Source organism: Triturus cristatus, chromosome 4_1 (assembly GCF_964204655.1).
Source record: "Triturus cristatus chromosome 4_1, aTriCri1.1, whole genome shotgun sequence".
Taxonomy (NCBI): domain Eukaryota; kingdom Metazoa; phylum Chordata; class Amphibia; order Caudata; family Salamandridae; genus Triturus; species Triturus cristatus.
Genome location: NC_140585.1, coordinates 937094308 through 937114091, shown reverse-complemented (window position 1 = coordinate 937114091; position 19784 = coordinate 937094308). Strand labels below are relative to the sequence as shown.

Sequence of the window (19784 nt, the reverse complement as noted above, 5' to 3'; positions counted from 1 at the left end):
TAAGTTTGAAGGTGATTTTACTAATGTTTTTAAGGGGAAAAATGAAAGTGGAGCCCAATGGTACATGATATGGAGCTGGGGCCCAAGGTCAGCTGTGAGAGAAGGTGCACTGGAGAGGAGCAGTGGATAATCAAGCCTGTAAGGGATCGCACTGCAGAATAAGGGGTCAGGTGGAGGTAGTAATGAAGAGGGATTCTCCCTGAAGGCTCACACAGAGGGAGCCCGAGAAGTGTCACTTGCCCGATACTCCCACCTCAGAAACCTCCTCTTCCCATCAAAGGAACATTACATGGAAAAAACTCTTTTTGAGAGTGATAACATTTAGAAAGAGATTTGGAAAAGAGTGCGTTTTACTGGGCCTTATAAGACTAAGAAGAGATAAAGGAGGGCCCTGAAGCAGGCCTGCCCAGACATATATGCGACAAATCGAGCCCGCAGTGGCCCACCCAAATGAACCCTTGGCCCACCCAAATAAAAATTCCTGGAGCCGGGCCTGTTAGGTGGTATGGCTTGCTGGTTACACTTCAAGCTCAGTTCAGGAAGCACACGAAATGGGAAGCAGGCATGCCACTGGACCAAAGTATCCAGATACATTGATGGAGCTAGCGGGGTCTAGGGTGGAACACATTTTCAGGTATAAGCCAGAATGATTGATAGCTTATTCAGTGGATAATTTTAAGATATGGCAGAGCTTTCAGATTCAGAGGCACAGAGAGCTGTTGCAGCAATGTTTAGCCCCAACGCAGCTGTTAGTGGCCGACCCTCAATCGCACACAATTTTGAGAATATTAATGAATTCCCTGCTGTTTTTGCAAACCTAACATTCTTTTGGGGCTTGACTCAGCAGACCCGATAAACACCCCAGGGTCCTTGTAATACCTGTAAAAAGCACAAGCACAACTGCAGCGTCAAGGAAGGAAAAAGTAAATTCTCCTTCAAAATGCCAATTCATGCTGAAGTGAAAAAAAGGAAAAAGTTAAGTGTAAAGAGGGATTGCTTCGCTGATATGCATTTCCTCAAGGGTTTTTACATTTATTGTGGAGAAGTTGATCAGTGTTTTTGCTGGCAAAAGTAAGGCCATGAACATAGGGCCCTGATAGGACCCATTTCAAAGTCAGTTTCACCCGACCCACTCAAGGACCTGCCGCCTGTAGTCACACGCTAGGATGCACTCACCTTTCCAGACACAGCTGCACCTGACAGTCACTGGTGAGCCGCAACCTGACGGAGGCAATACCTGGGGGTTATTTCACCCCATACACCTCCCTTGAAGATGCACCCCTGTTGGGCCGGTGGACTGCCCGCCAAACTATAACTCACTCCCTAAGTACGTCAGTTAGCCCAGCGTGAAGACTCCTGAGTTAAATTAAAGGTTTTGCCTGTGGATACATTTTTTATTACCACAAGAATTCAAATGTCACCTTGAAGGGCATCATCCAGCCATGGATCACCCCAAAGAGGCAAACAAGTGCCACAAAATAGGCCTCACCTGCACATACATACACACACACGCACACCGTGGTCCACATGTCCTTTCGCACACACTCTATCGCATGCATGCATTAACTTGAGCTGTTTTCTGTGCTTTTTTTCACTGCTTCCACTGGTCCTCAGTCCGAGACCAGTCCTGAGCAAGATGCAGGGAAAGGAGCATCAAGCCAATGTCCCAAGATAGAGGACAGGTTTTCGGCAACAGACGCGTTTCCATCCTCAAGTTACACCCGTCAGGTTGGGATGCTCAGAAAGGGCTGTTTTTCAAAAGCTGCCACCCCTGCAGCAGTGTTATATAAGCCGCTGGGAGCCAACAAATACACACTGCATGGGAAATACAAGGCAATGGGGAGATGTGGCAGCAGTGGAGAAATAGGGAGCACACAGATGAGCAGCAGGAGAGATTGGGAGAGAGAAGAGGGAGATCAATGAGGAGACAACATATGGTAGAAAGAGGCAGTGGTGAGAGGGGACAGACACATGAGGGGAAGAGCTATGCATTTCCATCAAGGTCTAAAAGACAGATGGTGCACAAATGTGCCGAAGGAAAACAAGTCCCCTGACATCAGGAGTGGAAGGATACAACTCACCCAATCCCAAAATATGGTGAAACAAAAATACTCCATAGGCAGTACAAATTCAAGAATAAAGAGGAAGCCATCAAACCGGGGGCATTACTTAAAATGGACAAGAAAGCTAGGACATCATGTGAAAGGAGCTGAATCAATATCTACTGGCCTTTTAAGTAGTGGTTACAAAGCAGTGAATGACAAACAGCCAACGCATTCTGCTTTGAGACTACAAAACAGAAATCGATTCCTGTATCAAATTGAATTATAGAGGGTACCACCGCTGTTTCAGTGACTAATTTTCAATAGGCGAAGAAATAACAATCTCTCATACCCATTTATGTATATCCTCATTTGCATTGGGACATTACATCATTGATGGAGGAAATCATTTTGCGCATGCTCAGCCTAAAACCAAAGGGCAGGGTAAAGGCACTTGGAGATGCGCTAAAAATGTAACATTTCATTGCACACCACAGGCCACTCCAGGGATCCTATCAAATGCGTTTTAAATTTGTATGAAGTTTCGTTTAAACTATGTTTAGAAATTTACAACTGAACCTAGATAAATTAAATAAACACACATTCAGTGAAGCAATTACACTCAAAGTGAAGGTATGGTTGTGACATAAAGCTATCCCCCCCCCCCGAAATTGGCCGCCTATGCTTAGCTTCACAAAATCACAACCCACTCCTCTGCCATAAAAACTGTAACTCCCCCTCCCCGCAAGTGGACTCCCCATCACCTCACATATGATTAGACAGATGACGTCTGCGAATTCATAGAAACTGAGAACACTCATTGGAGGAAACCCAATCATGGTCAATAAATTTTAAGGAAAGTCAATTATAAGGACATGTACATTTAAAAGGAAGGATACTTTTAAGGAAAAATGTAAAATAACATTAAACTTGGGTGGAGTTTGGTGATAGTGAGGGTTTTGTGGGTTGAGGGATGGATGATGTTTAGGAGGTGATATTTAGGGTTCAGACATGGGTGGAATTTAGGGGAGGTGAGGGTTTTTTTTAGAGATCAGGAATGAGTGGAGTTTAAGGGTGATAAGGGGTTTTTAGGATTCATAGATGAATGAGTTTAGAGGTGGTCAGTGGTTTTCAGGGTTCAGAGATGGGTGGATTGTTGGTGTGTTTTGTGTTTTTTAGGGTTCATTGATGGGCACAGTTTAGTGATGGCAATGGTTTTTAATGTTACGTAATTGGCAAAGTTTAGGGGTGATGATGGGGTTTTTAGGGTTCTGAAATGGGTCAAGTTTAGAGGTGTTGAGGGGAATTAGGGGTCCGGGAATTGTGGAGTTTATTGGCAGAAATGTTTTTAGGGTTCTGAAACAAGTGAAGTTAATGGTGGTGAGGAATTATAAGGATTCACGGATGGCTGGAGATTGGATGTAGAAAACGATTTTTAGGATTCAGGGATGAATGGAGTTTAGGGTGGTGAGGATTTTTTAAGAATTAGGTATGGGTAAAATTTAGGGGTGGGTGAGAGGTTTTGAAGGAATCATGGATAGGTGGGGTTCAGGCATGGAAAGAGGTTCATAAGGGTCAGGGATGGATGGGGTTAAAGTGTCAGGATGGGCGTAGTTTAGGCATGGTGAGGGGTTTCACGGTTCAGGAATGGGTCACATTTAGGGGTAGAGAGGCTTTAGGGTTCAGGGATGGATGCTGTTTAGGTGTGGTGAGGGTACCGTGAATGGAAAGCACCAAGTAATTGTTTGACATTGTAAAATATGTAAAAGCAAAATTATTTTCCCTAAAATAAAGCAATAAAAAAAATATGACAAAATTGTGTCTAAAATAAAGACATGCAACCAATTCGTTTGAAAAAATGAGCATGCAAAAGCCAATTTCTAAAAAAAAAAAAGATACATTCAAGGAATTGCTTTTTTTGGTCTCGTCTGAGCCAGCGCTTTAGCGCTGCTCTCGCGAGAGCTTTTGTAAAAGGGGGATCTGGAAGTGCAAACTAGTGCTTTTCAGGCCTCCAAATACAGTGCATGTGCGCCGGGCGCGCGCACCATTTGGCAGCCTGAAAACACTAGTTTGCACTTTCAAATCCCCCGTTTACAAAAGCTCATTTCGCGGCCGCTTTGATGAGAACATCAAAGCGGCCGGAAACTGCTCACCATTTGCCACCCCCTCCCTTATCACACTTCCCTCACAATGGCGTCAGCTTGTTGTTGCTCTGCTGTGAACTTGTTGGTGTTGAGCTATCAAACCTGCTCTCACTCTGCTTAGCCTACTAGCGCCACAAGGATGTCTGTGTCTCACCGTCCGGGCCTTCAGTGGGACCTCAGTCGTCATATTGCGCCCCAGGCAAATGACCAGTGCCTTGTCCAAGGACTCGCGCTGCACAGATGGTGCGCGCTGAGTCCGTCGTAATCATACTCCTTAAATGCGGCTGCCACTACCTCTAAAACAGCCATGGGTTTGAGGCAGTCTGGCAGAGGATAATAACTCTCCCTATCTTTGATGCTTACTTGTCTTGCTTCACCTCACTTCATATATCAGCACGGCACGCGCTTCTATGACACCGTGCTTCATGTTTTGGACAGCACGTTGCAAACAATGCTTGCTTATTTTGTCGCAGTTTGTTGAAGTGCCTCGCCTCCCTCGGAGGGCACACGGCCTCTGCAGCAGTGCTCCACCTCAATCCTTTGGCACCCTCTTTTCCGAAACCGTACTTAATGGTTTGAGCAGCACGGTGCTAACAATGCTTGTAAATTTTAACACAGTTTGGCTAAAATAAACAGGCATTGTTAGCACTGTGCTGTCCAAAACATCAAACGCGGTAAACTAGGACACCGCCCTTTCATGTTGTGAGCAGCACAGTGGTAACAATGCTTCTTTAATTTAGCGCAGCTTCTGACTTCTACTGGCTGTACCTTAAATCTCCTTCACACCTCCCATACTCCACTGCATTCACTATTCAGACGGAAAAAAAGCTTACGCTCGCAAAGCGCATTCCAGCCTCTTCATGGCAGCAAGAACCTGCTCAAACTGAACAGCTAGCAGAACTAAAATAACGGCTTTGCTATCAGGTAAGAAACGAGGAGTTCAGACCTAGTTGAGACCTAGGTTGCCTCCACGTTGTAAAACGGTGATTATTTCCTGTGGAAAAAACAAAATCTTAAATTTCATTCCAGGTCCTTAAACACGTGTTAATTCTTCCTGGTATGCGTGAAGAATCATCCGTCAACATGATATAAAATCAGGCACATAAAAGGTGTCCCAAAAAATATACCAGTGATACTAAATATGCATGTAGTTACTACTCTTACTAAACCATCTCCCTATATTTACCGAAATCACTGCATTGTCAGGGTTTAAAATAAGAGCTGAGACGATGTGTTATAACGGCCAGAGGTGCCAACTTTGAAGTTGGGGAACTAAGTCCAGTCTCGCGCCGCCTCAACATTTCTAGGCAAACCACTTATTCTGCCAGTGAATACAAAATACATGGATGTGTCTTGCTGTAATATAACTAGAGCTCCGATACCTTCGGGTCCAGCTCGCGCTATATAAAACTCCCAAAAAATTAAAAGTGACCCACCAACTTCCTGGCGTACAGCAACTTAGAACGTTACTTATTTATGTGTGTAAGGTTTTTTAAAATATTTAAGGTGTTAAATGCATCCTGGGCTGTAACTATGCAATATCGAGTGCATGGTCTATAAACCTCCATCCAAGTCCTGGTTTTACTCACATAAAATTTCCAACAGTGGGACATCTGGGAATACATTTTTTATCAAGCCCCTTTGTGACAGTTCTCATTTTCATAATGCACAGACTAATTTAAAATTAGCACACGAAGCAGGGATCTCATGTAAGTTGTTAGCAGCAGGTCCATACCTGTGTTTTTCTCTTTGCATTTTTGTGACTAAAGCATGCAAAAACAGGCCTGGAAAAAATATATATCAGTATACTATACATAGATTTGTTGGCTTTCACAATGCTGGTTTGACAAAAAGTGTGAAATAAAAAGGGACAGACATATAGCACATAAGAAACAATTTCTGTATCTTCAGCTGGTTTTAAAGCACATCTATATACTACTGTGTGAAAGATGTATTTTTGGGTTTAAAATCAAGGTAATGTGCACAATAGCAACATTTTGTATTTATTAACAGCACCAGCATGCAGGGCAGGGAACCAAAACCGGCCCTGGTAAGCTGCTCGGCCAGCCCACGATGGGAGGTAGGGGTGTGTGGCCGATATGTTTGCCAGGGCCGGTTTCTGTCGATTTTGTTACAGGGGGCAGATATTGCCGGCCACCAGTAACAACAAGCATTTGCAATGCAATAGGTCTCGCATTTGCAAAAGTTTAAGCTATTGGCATTGTTCATGACAATGCCTTTTTTAAGCTATTTTATAAAACAAACACATAATGGCATTTATTTATCATTTACAAAGCCAATAGCTAGTGTTCCATTATTATTAGCAATGCCAGCTGCTCACACTTTTATAATGCGAGACCTATTGCATTGCAAATGCTTGTTATGATATGTTAAATGCCATTAATCCTGCAAATTTCCATTAAACATTTTAGGTGCAACGGTTTCTCAGTAATGGTGTTCCATGAAATTGGTTTTCGATGAAAGCACATATAACCTGTAACAGATGTTATAAAAAATGACATTGATTACATAACTGGTAAATGACATATGACTGTACAATGACATCAGTGTGATACAGTAGCCTTTCTTTGGTTTTATAGATGCTGCTATTTAGTGATGCTCTTTTGTTAATCTTGCTTATTTATTGGTATAAAAATTGTGGCATCTGCCAAAATACAGGAGGTGCTCGAGCACCTAAGTTGCAATTCCCTCTTCCCATTTAGAGGTGGGAGAATCCTCAGCTGGCTCTACCATCCCAATCCTGTGGCCAGGACACTCGGACATCCATGACTGTAAAGTACGAGCAGAAACGTCATCACTGGATTTCCCGGCTCAGGCCTACCATGATAGCCCGAAACAGATAACACACACAGTAGCCCTGACACACAGCGAGAAAACGTACTTCATATTAGGATCAATGATGTTTTTGTTTTCCTAAAGCAAAATAAACACTTAGGGAGATCGTATTAGAGAAAAAAAAAAGTCTGCTGAGGAGGAGAGCCAGAAAAACATGGTGCCCACTAGGCATGCCATTTTGTTTTCAGTGCATCCACTGTCCTGCATTGTTGAATACACAGAAAGGAGCAGAGGGTTGTGGGGTGCAACCAGGTGCTTACACACATAAGCAATGCTGTACGGCTGTAAAGATGTTGTCTGCTGTTAATTTGCATCAGGTAATGGACAGTAGTTGAAACTCTCAAAAAATCTCGATTATTACAAAGTTTCTTGTGTGTTTAGTGGAAGGTAGCAGGCAATGATGTACTGATCTTAGATCCATCTTAAGGCTGAGACACCGAGACCTTGATTATAAGTGGACCAGATAAAAACCCATGTTTGCACATGGGACCGAATTATGACTGGTGCATACTTAATGGTACCCTGTAATTATTGCAGATCAAATATGCTTATATTTACTAAGGATAAATGCCCAGTAGATGGTGCTTGTTATGTCCCATTCTGAAGGTCAAAACCCGAAAAAAATTATAATGATCGCACCACAGTAATTCCAATTCGGATTGTATCCAGTGCAATCATCATTAAACGTTGCTCCTGGGTACTCATTATCAATCAGACAAATCTGGTGCTATTGTTTGCAGTAAAACAGCATCCAAAATCAAAAAAATAACACACTTTAATTGCTCTTTAACGTTACACAGTTTTAGGTTTATTAGGAAATAGGTAGAATACTGCTAGTACAAGTACATGCGACAAGAATGCTGCAACCACACCAAAGAAGATATCTGACACCCAGTGAACTAACAGAGCAAATACACACTGCCACCAAGAGAGGAAGGATGGATGCAAAGAATGATAGATGAGCGGATGAAATAGATGGATGAGTGGGAAGCTTAAAGGACAGAGATAGAAATGGATGGAGGGACAGATACTTTGGAGGGGAGTAGAATATCAACTTTGTTAAAGGATGTAGAGCAGTAGGATAAACATGGCGTAAAACTAAGCGAAATGTCTTGTCGTGAGCCCTGTATCATGGCCTTAATCACTTCATATACAATTTGATGTCAGAAGGGCGACAGGTGAAATGGCGGTAAAACATCTCAATTTGAGTTACTCCATTGCTGCCGGTCATTTTCACATTGTACATGCCGAAGGTATCTATGCCTCCAGCTTCAACTCGGGTAACTCCCCAACCCCCTCGATTTCCGAGCCTGCCTGAAGATATTCCATCACTGCGAATGATTTCTATATCCACCACACCACCGTTATTAAAACTTATTTTGATATTGTGCACAAGTGCTCCCTTTATGTTAATTTCATGCAGCAATCCCCCATTTGGATTTCCAACAAATCTGCCCCAGTAGTTCTCATAGATGAATCGCAGACCGTCGATCAGGTTCCACTCCCTCACCTGCACTTGGGTGACAGGGGTCTCGTTCGGATTGTCTGAAGAGGGGTAGAGAACAGTGCGGGTATTCGCAGAGTTACCTTCTAAAATGTTGTATGAAAATGGACCAAAGGAAGCTTTCAACATGGAAGGGTCTGGTTTGGAAAGAATGTCCTCGCTCCCTGGCATAAAGTTATCGAGGAAGAAGGTGGGTTCCAAGGCTTGCAGAATGGCACCATTTGCCCTATTCCACAACATTGTCTTGACTGTGTCACAGATCTCTTTGAAGTAAGTCGGGTTGGACACAACTGTAGACTGCATTGTATAAAAGTTCCTATTTTCCCCGGTGACCTTGTCATCCACATCTCCTGTGAAGACGTAGAAGAAAAAGGGCGGTATGGTTGTTGGGGATTTGTACTCATCCAATTTCACAGTGATGCTGTCGCTTCGCCACTTTTGCCATTTGGCATAGAGTTCCTGAAACTCTTTCTTATAAAGTTTAATCTCTTCCTGCAAGTCTTTCTTCCAGATTGCTGTGTTATCTTCATCATAGATTTCTTTGCCATGCATCAACCTTTCCTTGAGATTAGACAAATGCATATATGACAATGTCACGGTCATAGGAATCAAATGAACCGCGTTATTGGAGTGCACAAGTCGGCTGTGAAGATCATTGCAAACAGCCATGATGGCACCCATGAGTGCCCCTTTCTCGTTGTTTTTTGCCTCTACATACTGCTGCATGGTTCGGTGTAAGCCATCAAGGCTATTACTCAACTGGTTGACTTCTGCGGCAAGGATCTTCTGGTCAATCATGTATTCCACTTGATCTTTAACAAGCTCCCAAATATCAACAGCAGAGCTTGGCCAGAGGAAGCCTATGAGCACACTGATAAACTTCCCCACGGGAATGCCCTCCACATTAATAAGTCCAACAAGACCAGTCACCAAATCCTTCATTCGATCATTCCATGTATCACCAAGTTTGGGAGTTGCTAAGAAAGTCTGATTATACTCCGGTTTGTGAGCATTTTCTGAAAAGAAAACATACTGGTGAGACAAATGCTGCCTAAAAACAAGTTCAAAATTGTGCATCTCAACAGAAATGTAATATAGCATGCGCATTTCTAATAATGATGGTGGTCGATTAGCAAAGAATGGCCAGTCGCAAATAGGTTTTACATGTCTTCGCTATATTCTTGCCATTAGAGTGCTTTGACCCATGTCACATAGTTTCATTGTGAATTCTTATATCACTTATCAGTGGTGTTTGGCTGGCCAGTGATACTACGTTTCTTGATATGCATTCTCCATTAAACATTATGAATGACTCAAAGACCATACAAATCTCGTTCTCACATTGCATACTTTCTGCAGTAATTCTGGTGGAAGGTGCCTTGATCTGCAGGGTTCCTGCCTAAGAGACTCTCTTCCTCTGACTTAAATAAGTATTCTTATTCTCAGAAAGCCATTGAGAAAATCTTCTAGAATCCAACTGTGGTTCTCTTTATCTATACACCTCAGACTAGAAAACAACCTTTTTAAATTAAGAAAGTCTCTAAAACATACATCTTCAAACTAGGCTATGGGTGATATTGTTTCCAATGACTTCCCAAATGTCCACTGTGACTTGAGTTTGTTGTTGCGGCAGCTAGATACCTAAAATTGGTTACTGCCTTTAACATTTCAGGTTAAGGAATACATCACTGAATTAATTATGGGTTCACTGGCTCATTTGCTATCTCCCTACTAACAAGATTTGTAATTTCTTCTCTCTTTATTTGTTCCCCACACAAAATGCTACATGAGTACCTCTTAGTGGTATTCAGTGCTTTACAAAGCATCTTAAATATCTAAATCAAACAAAGAGACAAATGTTCATGTCAGTAGTGCAGGTTTCTTGCCTCTTCATGTCAGATTCAGTCCAAAGGAACAGAAGGGGGTTTTATAGCAGAATATTGTATTCAGAAATAGTGTCTAAAATTATCTTGCCCCATTGGGTGTAGATTTTCTATTATTCACTCTAATGTGGTGATGTATTTGCAGACAGTTTAGGGCCAATATTTATGTTAGACAGTATTCGGAGAATGATATCCTTGTACCACACCACTCAAATCATGAAGCTAAAAACCTACTGTCCCACTAACAACAAAATGTATTTAGTGGTCAATATAAAATCTTCTTGATTTGATAAATGATAAAGATATAATTATCATATTGAAGGCATGAAGTCGGTTAATATTACCTTGGACAGACTGAGGGCTTGGCAAAAGGTCTTTTCATTAAGTGCCACTTTAAAATATAATTTATAAAGCACTTACTGAAAGTTATCATTGGGAGAAACAAAACATACAATGTGCTGTCTATGAATACAAACAATAAATACAGCAAGGACATGCCACATCCCATGAACACTAAGATATCAGTTATTCTCTTTGTATGACCAGTGTAACCCACTGCACACGTCCCATAACCACTAACAACTCACCTGTTTCCATCCTTTAGTCAATGAACACTTGCCTGATCTATCTCATAAGCGCTGCCTCCTCATAAAAGCAAGTCTCACCGCAGTGCAAGCCTCTCATTACCATTAGTGAGGTAACAACACTGTCCCATAATCGTTGGTTGCACAGCTATTCTCTTCCCCTGACAACCAATGATGGATTTGCTCTCATTCTATACCATCCAATGATCATCTGCTCTTTTCAGAGGTAGCTTTTGAACTTTGACATTGATGGGGCATGATGCTTGCCTGCAATTCCAGCCAGTGAATCAATTTTCTTCCAGAAAGGTGCAGCGGGAGGAAGGAGGTGTTCTTATATGGCCGACACACAAACAAACACACTCGTGCACACTCCTACTCATTCATGCTCATCTACATTCACTCACTTATTCTTATTCTCACTTACACTCATTCATTCTCACTCACAAACCCTGACTTTTACTCCTTCAGACTACCTTACACTTATAGTACGCCCACTAAATGCAAGTCACTGACTGCCCTCCACAGTAAAATTGTTTCCCAAGACCTTCCGCCGTCCCAAGAAATAAAACAACTCTTGGTCATGGTGGTCTACTAGGACGTAGCCTTTTATTCTCACAGTTCCTGCAAAGAGTGAATGCTGTAGTTAGTTAGACATTGGTTCTACTGTGTTTGTTGTGATATAAGTACATTAGCAACACAATACAAGGAAAGTACATAGATTGTATCACAGATATGACATCTGTCTTTGAATTATACATTGCAGAGCATCCTTTACGAAATGCGTTGGGCCAGGAGTTCCCAATTCCATCTACATCCCCCCAGCCCTTCTACAAGGGCATCAGCAAGATTATTGTGAAGTCAAAGTCATACATTAATGTCTAACACCAGTGCACCGCATAGTGCTCTTTCCCTGATGGGGTACCTGAAGCCAGGTGAAGGCCCTTTGCACATCCACATCTAGGCATCTCAGGGTTAGAACAGAAAGGTTCAAGACAGCCAGCAGGTCAGTCCCCCCTCCTGCCAGCACCCAGCCCTTAACTCAATACCCCGCCAAAGGGTCAGTCCAAGAACTTGTTGTGTACTTTCCACAAAACAGTACTAACTGCATGTTTGTGGCCAACATAAACTTAGGACGATGCCAGACTGATTCCATGCACCCTCGCAGGACATGTTGTCCCATAGACCAGGTAGCTCACAGTGCCAACATTAGCCCCTCTATGACAGGGAGCAAACGTTTCTAGCAATCACTGAATATGACACACCTATTCCCTCAGGAACCGTAATGACAGATCTAGAAATTTTCGCTCAGTCACTCGTGCTCTTTCTCGCTCAAAGACATATACAAAGAATACACGAAGGGACATTTTTCAATGTTTATTGAACCGTAGTGATTGTTGTATAGAAAATATGTGCTGCAATGATTAAAAGACAGAAGCAGACAAGAGTTATAATGTGTGTCATAACAGTGAATAAAACAAAGAGTTCCACCATCTTGTTGAGACATATATGGCTACATTTACAATATTACAAGAATCTAGCATACTCCTACGATGCAAACTCTGACCTATGTGTCTATGGTTGGAATGTATGGTCTGCCAAGAAACCCCCTTTTGGATGACCTAACCCCTTTACCTGGTGGGTAAGATTTTAGGACCCATTCTTGGTCACAAAGTGGACACCACTCAGGGAGATATCAGTCAGCTGCTAGGTGAAAGCTTCATCATGCAGGGACCCCTCGATGTCAGCAGAAGCATCTCCTCTGCTTGTCTTTGGAAACAAAAGGATATATATAGAAAATTGCATCCTTGTCTTGGGTCCAGTTTGTGATCAGGCTGCCATGGTTTGTATTCCACAGCTAGCTGTGTTACCATATGGTAGTAATACCAAGCGCATTCGTATCTCACACATGAGGGCCTTGCACTTAATGCCAAGGCAGTGTGATAGTGTTCTCACACAGTACATTGTGTCAGCAAGGTCGGTGTTTCTTAGAAACTGGCCTAAATGTCACAAAATAATTTTTTTATCAAAAGTCAATGTGACAAAGGGAAGGCAACTTTAGGAAACAACTGTATACAGGTAAATTGGCACAATTTCCTACAAGACCTAACTCTGGCACATGACAAACTCTGTCTAAATATTTTGGGGTATCCCCCTTTTCTCTGCAGCTTGGACTTCCGATGAGCTTTCAGAAGTAAGTGGGTGGGTGTCTGATCCTGTGTGTAGATATTTAGCCGTGGACGAAGAGGCTGATCCTTGGCTACGTGGATCCTTAAATGGCTCTCTGCTGGGCATCGCACCCCGAAGACATCACACAATCTTTATGGCTACACAAATTAAGAACAAATTATCAAAGGGAGGGAAAAAGAAGCTGTGGTCCATTCGGCTTCCTATGTATAATGCAAAAAATCAAAAGGGAGTGGACCACTTGTCCTGTGTAGCCAGGGTCTTGTTTACTGTTCTTTCCTTCGTAAAAGAACCCTCATAACTATACACAGGTACCAGAGGCGGCATGAACTAGGTTACCGCTTAAGTGTAAAAGTGCAGCATCATCATCGGGTCTTTTTTGAGTGTACGCTGCCCTCCACCCGGAGGAAGACCTTCTGGTTCAACAGTAGTGTCCAGACATGAAAAACAAAAAATGTGAGAGGGTTCGCATTTAGTGGGTTAAAATCTCTTGGTCATTGTTTCCATAGTGACTTTATTCTTGAAAGCTTGATCAGAGAGTTAAAAGAAAGGAGTGTGGGGTGAGACGGGGTTACTAGTCTTCCGTACTCGTCATGATGTAGGGGTCAACATGTTTCAGCCTTCTGCAAGGGTCTAAAGGCTTTCATCAGGACCGTGGTTTTTAAGAAGGCGCTTTGTCGCTCCTAAAGTGAGAACACTTGTCACTTGTTTTGATTAAAGGGGTCAGATCAATAGTATCTGTACCTATAAAAGGGAAGAAATGGTTACATTCACCACAATTTTCTTAATCAATGGTCGTGATTTGTTGCGGTCGTCTAGGGCAACTACTTATGTGTGGGGAGGTAAGTGAGGATAGTGTGTAAAAGCAAAACAACTAGGCGGAAGTTAGGGACAGTTACGTGAGGTAACGAGATCGTGATCTCGGCGAGATGAAATTAAAAACACTGTGGGACATTGCTTGGTTCATAACAAGACGTTGTGGTTAAAGAATTGTAAAGCCATGTAGATAATATCTAAAGTGTGTTTGTAAGCAATGGACTCTAATTGTTGACACTAGTATCATCAATAACGATTTGCCGCTTGCTGCTACGTGAGTGAGATAGACTATATTACTTGTGAACAAAACAATCGTTCGTGTTTCTGAAAAGCACGTTGCAGTAATATGTCAATGCGTATTTACCTCAAGCTGGATTGGTAACATTCATACGTGGATGTCCGGAGGCAGGACGAGAATTCATTTCTGTATTCAAAATAAGGACAGAGAGGTAAATTAGAAAGACCTTACTTGAGTTTGGAAGTTGTACCAGCACTGCGGAGGCCATCGGAGCTTACCGATTCTCGCACGTTTAGTGTCTGCATCTGCCTCTTCTCGCGGTACACCCAATCAGATTCGTCCGGTTAGAATCACCGTTAAGAGGCGAGGACGTAGTGAAGGTCAAAGAAAGACTTCACGTTTTACGGTAAAGATTGGCAAGGTGCCGTGGTTGGCACGGTACAAACGTGTGTTCGAACCAGTTAAATGAATGTAGGTTATTTTTATGGTATTCACTAAAGGAGGCGAGACATTGTTGTACGTGATTTACAAATGCATTAGGTTAGTGTGTTATCTTGCCTGGTCAAACTATCACGATTGATTTAGAATGTGTTGATAGAGGAACTACGATATTTTTATAATTCAAAAAAATGGTGGGATGAGATTGCGTTGTGCGTTGTGAGCGTGCCTTGGTGAATGATTAGATCTGATCTTACATTCTTGTTTGTTACAAAAAATTCTTGTAATGGGATGTTCACGTAGCTAAGGTATACCATGGTATATTATCGTTGAGGCCTTGTTTGTCCGTGGACAAGCGATCAATCCAACGTTGTTCTTTTTCATACAAGATACCTTCGGCATTGTAGTTGACAGTTCTTAAACTTTCTAGGACTACCCATTTGAGGTCACTGGTGGCATGGTTGTGCTCTATGAAGTGTCTACTCATTTTGGTGGTAGCTCTTTTGCAGTTCACGTTGCTTTTATGTTCTGTGATTCTCAATTTTATTTTTCGACAAGTCATTCCGATATATTTGAGGTCACATGGGCAGGTGATCATGTAAATTACGTGGGTAGTGTTGCAGTTAGTGTGCGTTCGCAATGTCCACGTAAGGTTAGGAAGGAGTTGGATGGTTTTGGTCACTTTTGTTAGACTGCAGACTGAGCACGTCCCGCAAGGATAGTGTCCTGTGATTGGTGCCAAATTCCATGCTGCTGTTATGGTTCCTGTACTTGTTTGTAGAGCAGGTCTGGTATGTACTAGAAGATCTTTTATGTTCTTTGTTCTTTTGTTGGCAAACCTTGGTTTAGGCCATTGTAAGGTGTCAGAGGTTAGAATTCTCCAATTTTTGTTCACAATCTTTTTCACTGTGTTGGACATAGTATTATAAGTGGTGACACACGTTAGTAGGTCATCTGGTTCTGCCCGTGTTGATGTCTGTAAAAGGTTTTCTCTCGGTTGGTACAATGCTCTTTTCTGACACTTCCTTATGATTTTTACTGGATAGTCCCTTTTGATTAGTTTCTCACCCAATTCTTTTGCTTGAGTTTTATAAGTTTGGAGATTGCTACAGTTCCTCTTGAGTCTAGGGAACTGACTGAATGGTAGATTGTCTCTGAGAGGACGCGGGTGGAAGCTATTGTAAGACAGCAAGCTGTTCTTTGCTGTTGGTTTGTGGTACGTCTTGGTTTGGAGAAGATTATTCTCTGAATAGATAGTTATATCTAGGAAGTCAAGTTTGTGTCTGTCAAAAGTGCAGGTGAATTTTAAACACTCGTCTCTGGAGTTGATCCATGTGAGGAAGTCTCCTAAAGATTCAGCAGTATCTTCCCAAATCATTATGACGTCATCTATGTAACGTTTCCAGAATTTTACTTTGGTCAGGTACGGATTGTCAGGGTTGTGAATATATTTTTGCTCAAAGTCACTGACATACAGGCCCGCCACACTGGGAGCAAAAGTACTGCCCATCGATGTACCGTGACATTGTCTATAGAGGGTGCCATCGTACTCAAAAAAGTTTTCAGTTAGAGCTAATTTGCAACACTGAAGTATGAAGTGTCTCGGTGTTGAGTTGGTCCAAGGTTCCGAGAATAGCACATTTTCAAGTGTGTCTAGTGTCTTCTGTTGGGGGAGACTGGTGTATAAGCTCTCCACGTCTAATCCCACCAGGTACATGGTGTTCTCATTATATACCTGGTTGTCCAGTTGGTTGAGGAGGTCACGTGTGTCCTTCAGGTACGTTGGTGTTCGTTGTACAAGAGGTTTGAGGAAATGATCGGCAAATTGTGAAAGAGGTTCCAGCACTGATCCAATTCCTGAGACAATTGGTCGTCCTGGTGGTGGGGATCTATTCTTGTGTGTTTTTGGTAGGGAATAGAAATATGGTATTCTTGGTGATTTGGTCATAAGGAAATCTGCCTCGTGTTTTGATATCCACTGGTTCGTCTCAGCTTCTTCTATCATGGATTTAATGGTACTTTGCAGTCTTTTTGTTGGGTCAGTGGTAATCTTTTCATAGAATTTGTGGTCTGATAGTAGGTTTTGGCATTGGGTATCGTATCCTGATTTGTTCAAGAGGACGATTCCTCCCCCTTTATCCGCAGGTTTAACAACTATGTCTTCATTGTTGTTTAGTTCTTTTATTGCCAGTCTCTCTCGCTTGGTGATGTTCATAAATGGCCTTTGGGATGAGGGTTTGATATTGTCCACTCCTTTGAGGATAGCTTGTTCGAAGGCTAATACTTCTATGGGGACCAGATGGTTTGGTGGACAAAAATTGGATTTTGGTCTGAGGCCGGTGTCACTTGTTGGTGTATCGTGCTGTTTGTTTTTGAAAAAAGCTTTCAGTTTTATTTTTCTACAGAATTCTGAGAGTTCGCACTTGACTTTGAATAAGTCTAAAGGGGGGGTGGGGACGAAACCTAGTCCTTTGTTCAGTATTTCCTCTTGATCTTGGGTTATCGTGGTGTCCGTTAGATTTATCACCAGGGATTCATGTTGCTGGGGCCTGGTTGGTCTCTGGACATGCTCCTGGTGTATATCTGTCTCTCTTGATCGTTCCAGGATACTTCTTTTTTCCTTCCTCGTTGGGTGGACCGACCTCTCCCTAAAAAAGGCGGCCGTTGGGTGTTCATCATGGGGCCCATCATGTGTGGTCCTTGTAAATACGGGTTCATCCATCCCTGAAAGTTAGGTGCGAATGGTTGGTAAAGTTGTTGTGGTTGGTCATAAAACTGTGGCGTTGACCAATTTGCACCTCTTCGTCGTTGATTTCGTCTGTATCGACCTCTTCCTCGTCTAGGATAAGAGCCTTCATCACCGCTCCAATCTGAGTTATTGCTAGATGTTTCGCCAGTGGAGTCTTCATCATACAGAGAAATGAATGAGACCAAGGAATATATTACTCAGAATAAGAGTAATGTAGGTAAGAGTATATGGTTTGACCGCATTCACAAACAGCCCCAGAGAATGGACTCTGAGAGCTGCAGAGGGGCCCTGCTCAGGCAGAGGCACCCCCTCACATGGAAACCAAGGGCACTGCCCTCAGGATTGATAGGGCCTGCCTTAGGGGTGACTGATAGGTTTAAATGTGTGTGCAGGGGAGACATAGGGAACCTATATCTCAGTGAGGGGGTGCTAGCACCACCTCACCCAGGCTGCAGTAGCAGGCATGTGGTGTCAGATTTAGTCTGCTTCCCAGGGGTGGCATAATATATGCTTCAGCCCCTGGTAGACCTGTGAAGTACCTATGCCCTTGGTACCTAAGGTACCATATACTAGGGACTCATAAGGTACCACAGTATCCAATCACTAGTGCACCTAATGTGCACACCATGTCATTTAGAGAGAACAGAGAGCTTGGGGCCCTGATTAGCAGGGTCCCAGCCAGACTATAGCCAGAAACCAGTGTAAACATCAGAAAAAAAGTGGGGGCAACATAAGAGGCAGATCCTATTCTCCTACACAGGTGCTAATAATGGTGCCCCTTCTGTTAGTTGCAGGGTGTGCCTGGCCATTTTCAGGCTCTCATACTGATTGCTACCGCCGCTCACTCTCACAATCTCATTCTCTAATTCTCGCTTGTGACCATTGCTCTTTGTGCTCAGTGGAGATGATAGTTATTGGCTGAGCCCTAGTAACACATATTAATGACTGAGTGACAGGAACTCTGGGAAGATTGTGCCGTAAAATGTATGAGATGAAACAGCCTGCAAGGGCTTAAGCTGGCATGGCTTGTTTAGGCAGGCATGTTCTGAAGAAAGACAAACTGAGGACTAAGTTTGATTGGCTGCAGGAGGCAATGGAGGACATTGGGAGCCCAACTTACCTGTAATAAGAGGTGAGGCATTCTTCTTCCGCAGGACCAGATCTCCAGTGTAGTGCTCAGTTCTCAGGTCTGCCCATGTCCTCTCTGCTGCACCGACCTTCTGCTAGGCACCGCAGCAACAAGGGGAAAGTGATATCTGGCTTAAAAAGATACACTGTGCCTGCACAGCTAGAGTACACTGTATCCATTTACTGTATGTGACCCCGTGTCACAGAGTCATCAGGCCTCGTGACTCTAATGATGGCAGATCACTTGGTGATAGACTGGTCCGCCCCGTACAAAGGCAGCCTCCAGGAGCAATCATTGATAGGTAGCCCCGGCAAGAGGGCTGAAAGGTAAAGCGCCCAGGTCTACATTAAAAAGTGATGCTTGCTGTATGTCATCTAGGAATATGGTACAGAAAGCCCTGAAGAATGGCAGACCAGGGCTGGATCAAGGTACTAGCTCATGTATCACCTAAAAAGTGCACGGCTGCTTAACCCTCGCTCACGCGTGGGTCAGTAGGTGATAGAAAGTCAGGCTTTACTAATTTTCAAATTGCTATTATAAGAAAATAATTGTAATTAGGAAATTTGTTTCTTTATGATGATGGAAAATGGGTGGGTGGTGCCCCGACGCTGAAGGTAACCACCTGCTCGGAGTCTATTCCTATTAACCACTGACAGTGCCCCTGATGCAGACCTGTCGTATTTCACAGTGCATTGGTTAGTCTTCACTATCCTCTCACCAGTTACCTTCTGCAAAGCGGCAACAGTGCACTTTCTGCCCTTTCCATGAATAAAGGCGGTGCACCTGTTGACTTCCTTTATTCACTGACAGAGAACCTGTTCCGTCTCCTCATCCACAGACAGAGCTCCCTGTCCATTACCAGTAACTGAGCACACTTTGAGGTCCTTACCCATAACCACTGATGAGAATATTCTAAGCTCCCTGTCCATAACCACTGACTGAGAAAGTTCCGAGATCTGATCCGTAACCCCTGACCGAGCACATTCCAAGCTTCCTATCCCTAACCAGTGACCGAGCACGTTCTATTTCACAGCCACTAAGAACACATAGAATATCTTCTCATACAGACTGATGCGCTGAACCGTAACAACTTCCATCCCACTTGTTTCCCTCTTCTAATCACTGAGAGTGCACCTGGTACCTTAATGAACCCTCTTGTAGGTTACCCTCCAGCTGTCCTCCCATAAACTGTTAACACTGTACAATCTTTCCCAAAC

The 19784-nt window shown here is 43.0% G+C and overlaps 1 protein-coding gene across 2 annotated transcripts in view; it reads right to left on the bottom strand.

The window, feature by feature from the left end:
- Positions 1 to 7827: 7827 nt before the first annotated feature.
- Positions 7828 to 19784, bottom strand: part of LOC146855869 (uncharacterized) — a 218660-nt gene continuing 206703 nt past the window's right edge. For both annotated transcript variants that reach the window (XM_085653815.1, XM_085653816.1), the window contains one exon: positions 7828 to 9562. In XM_085653815.1, coding sequence (XP_085509941.1) covers positions 8184 to 9562 — 1379 coding nt within the window. In that variant the 3' untranslated portion in view covers positions 7828 to 8183. The remainder of the gene's footprint in view (positions 9563 to 19784) is intronic.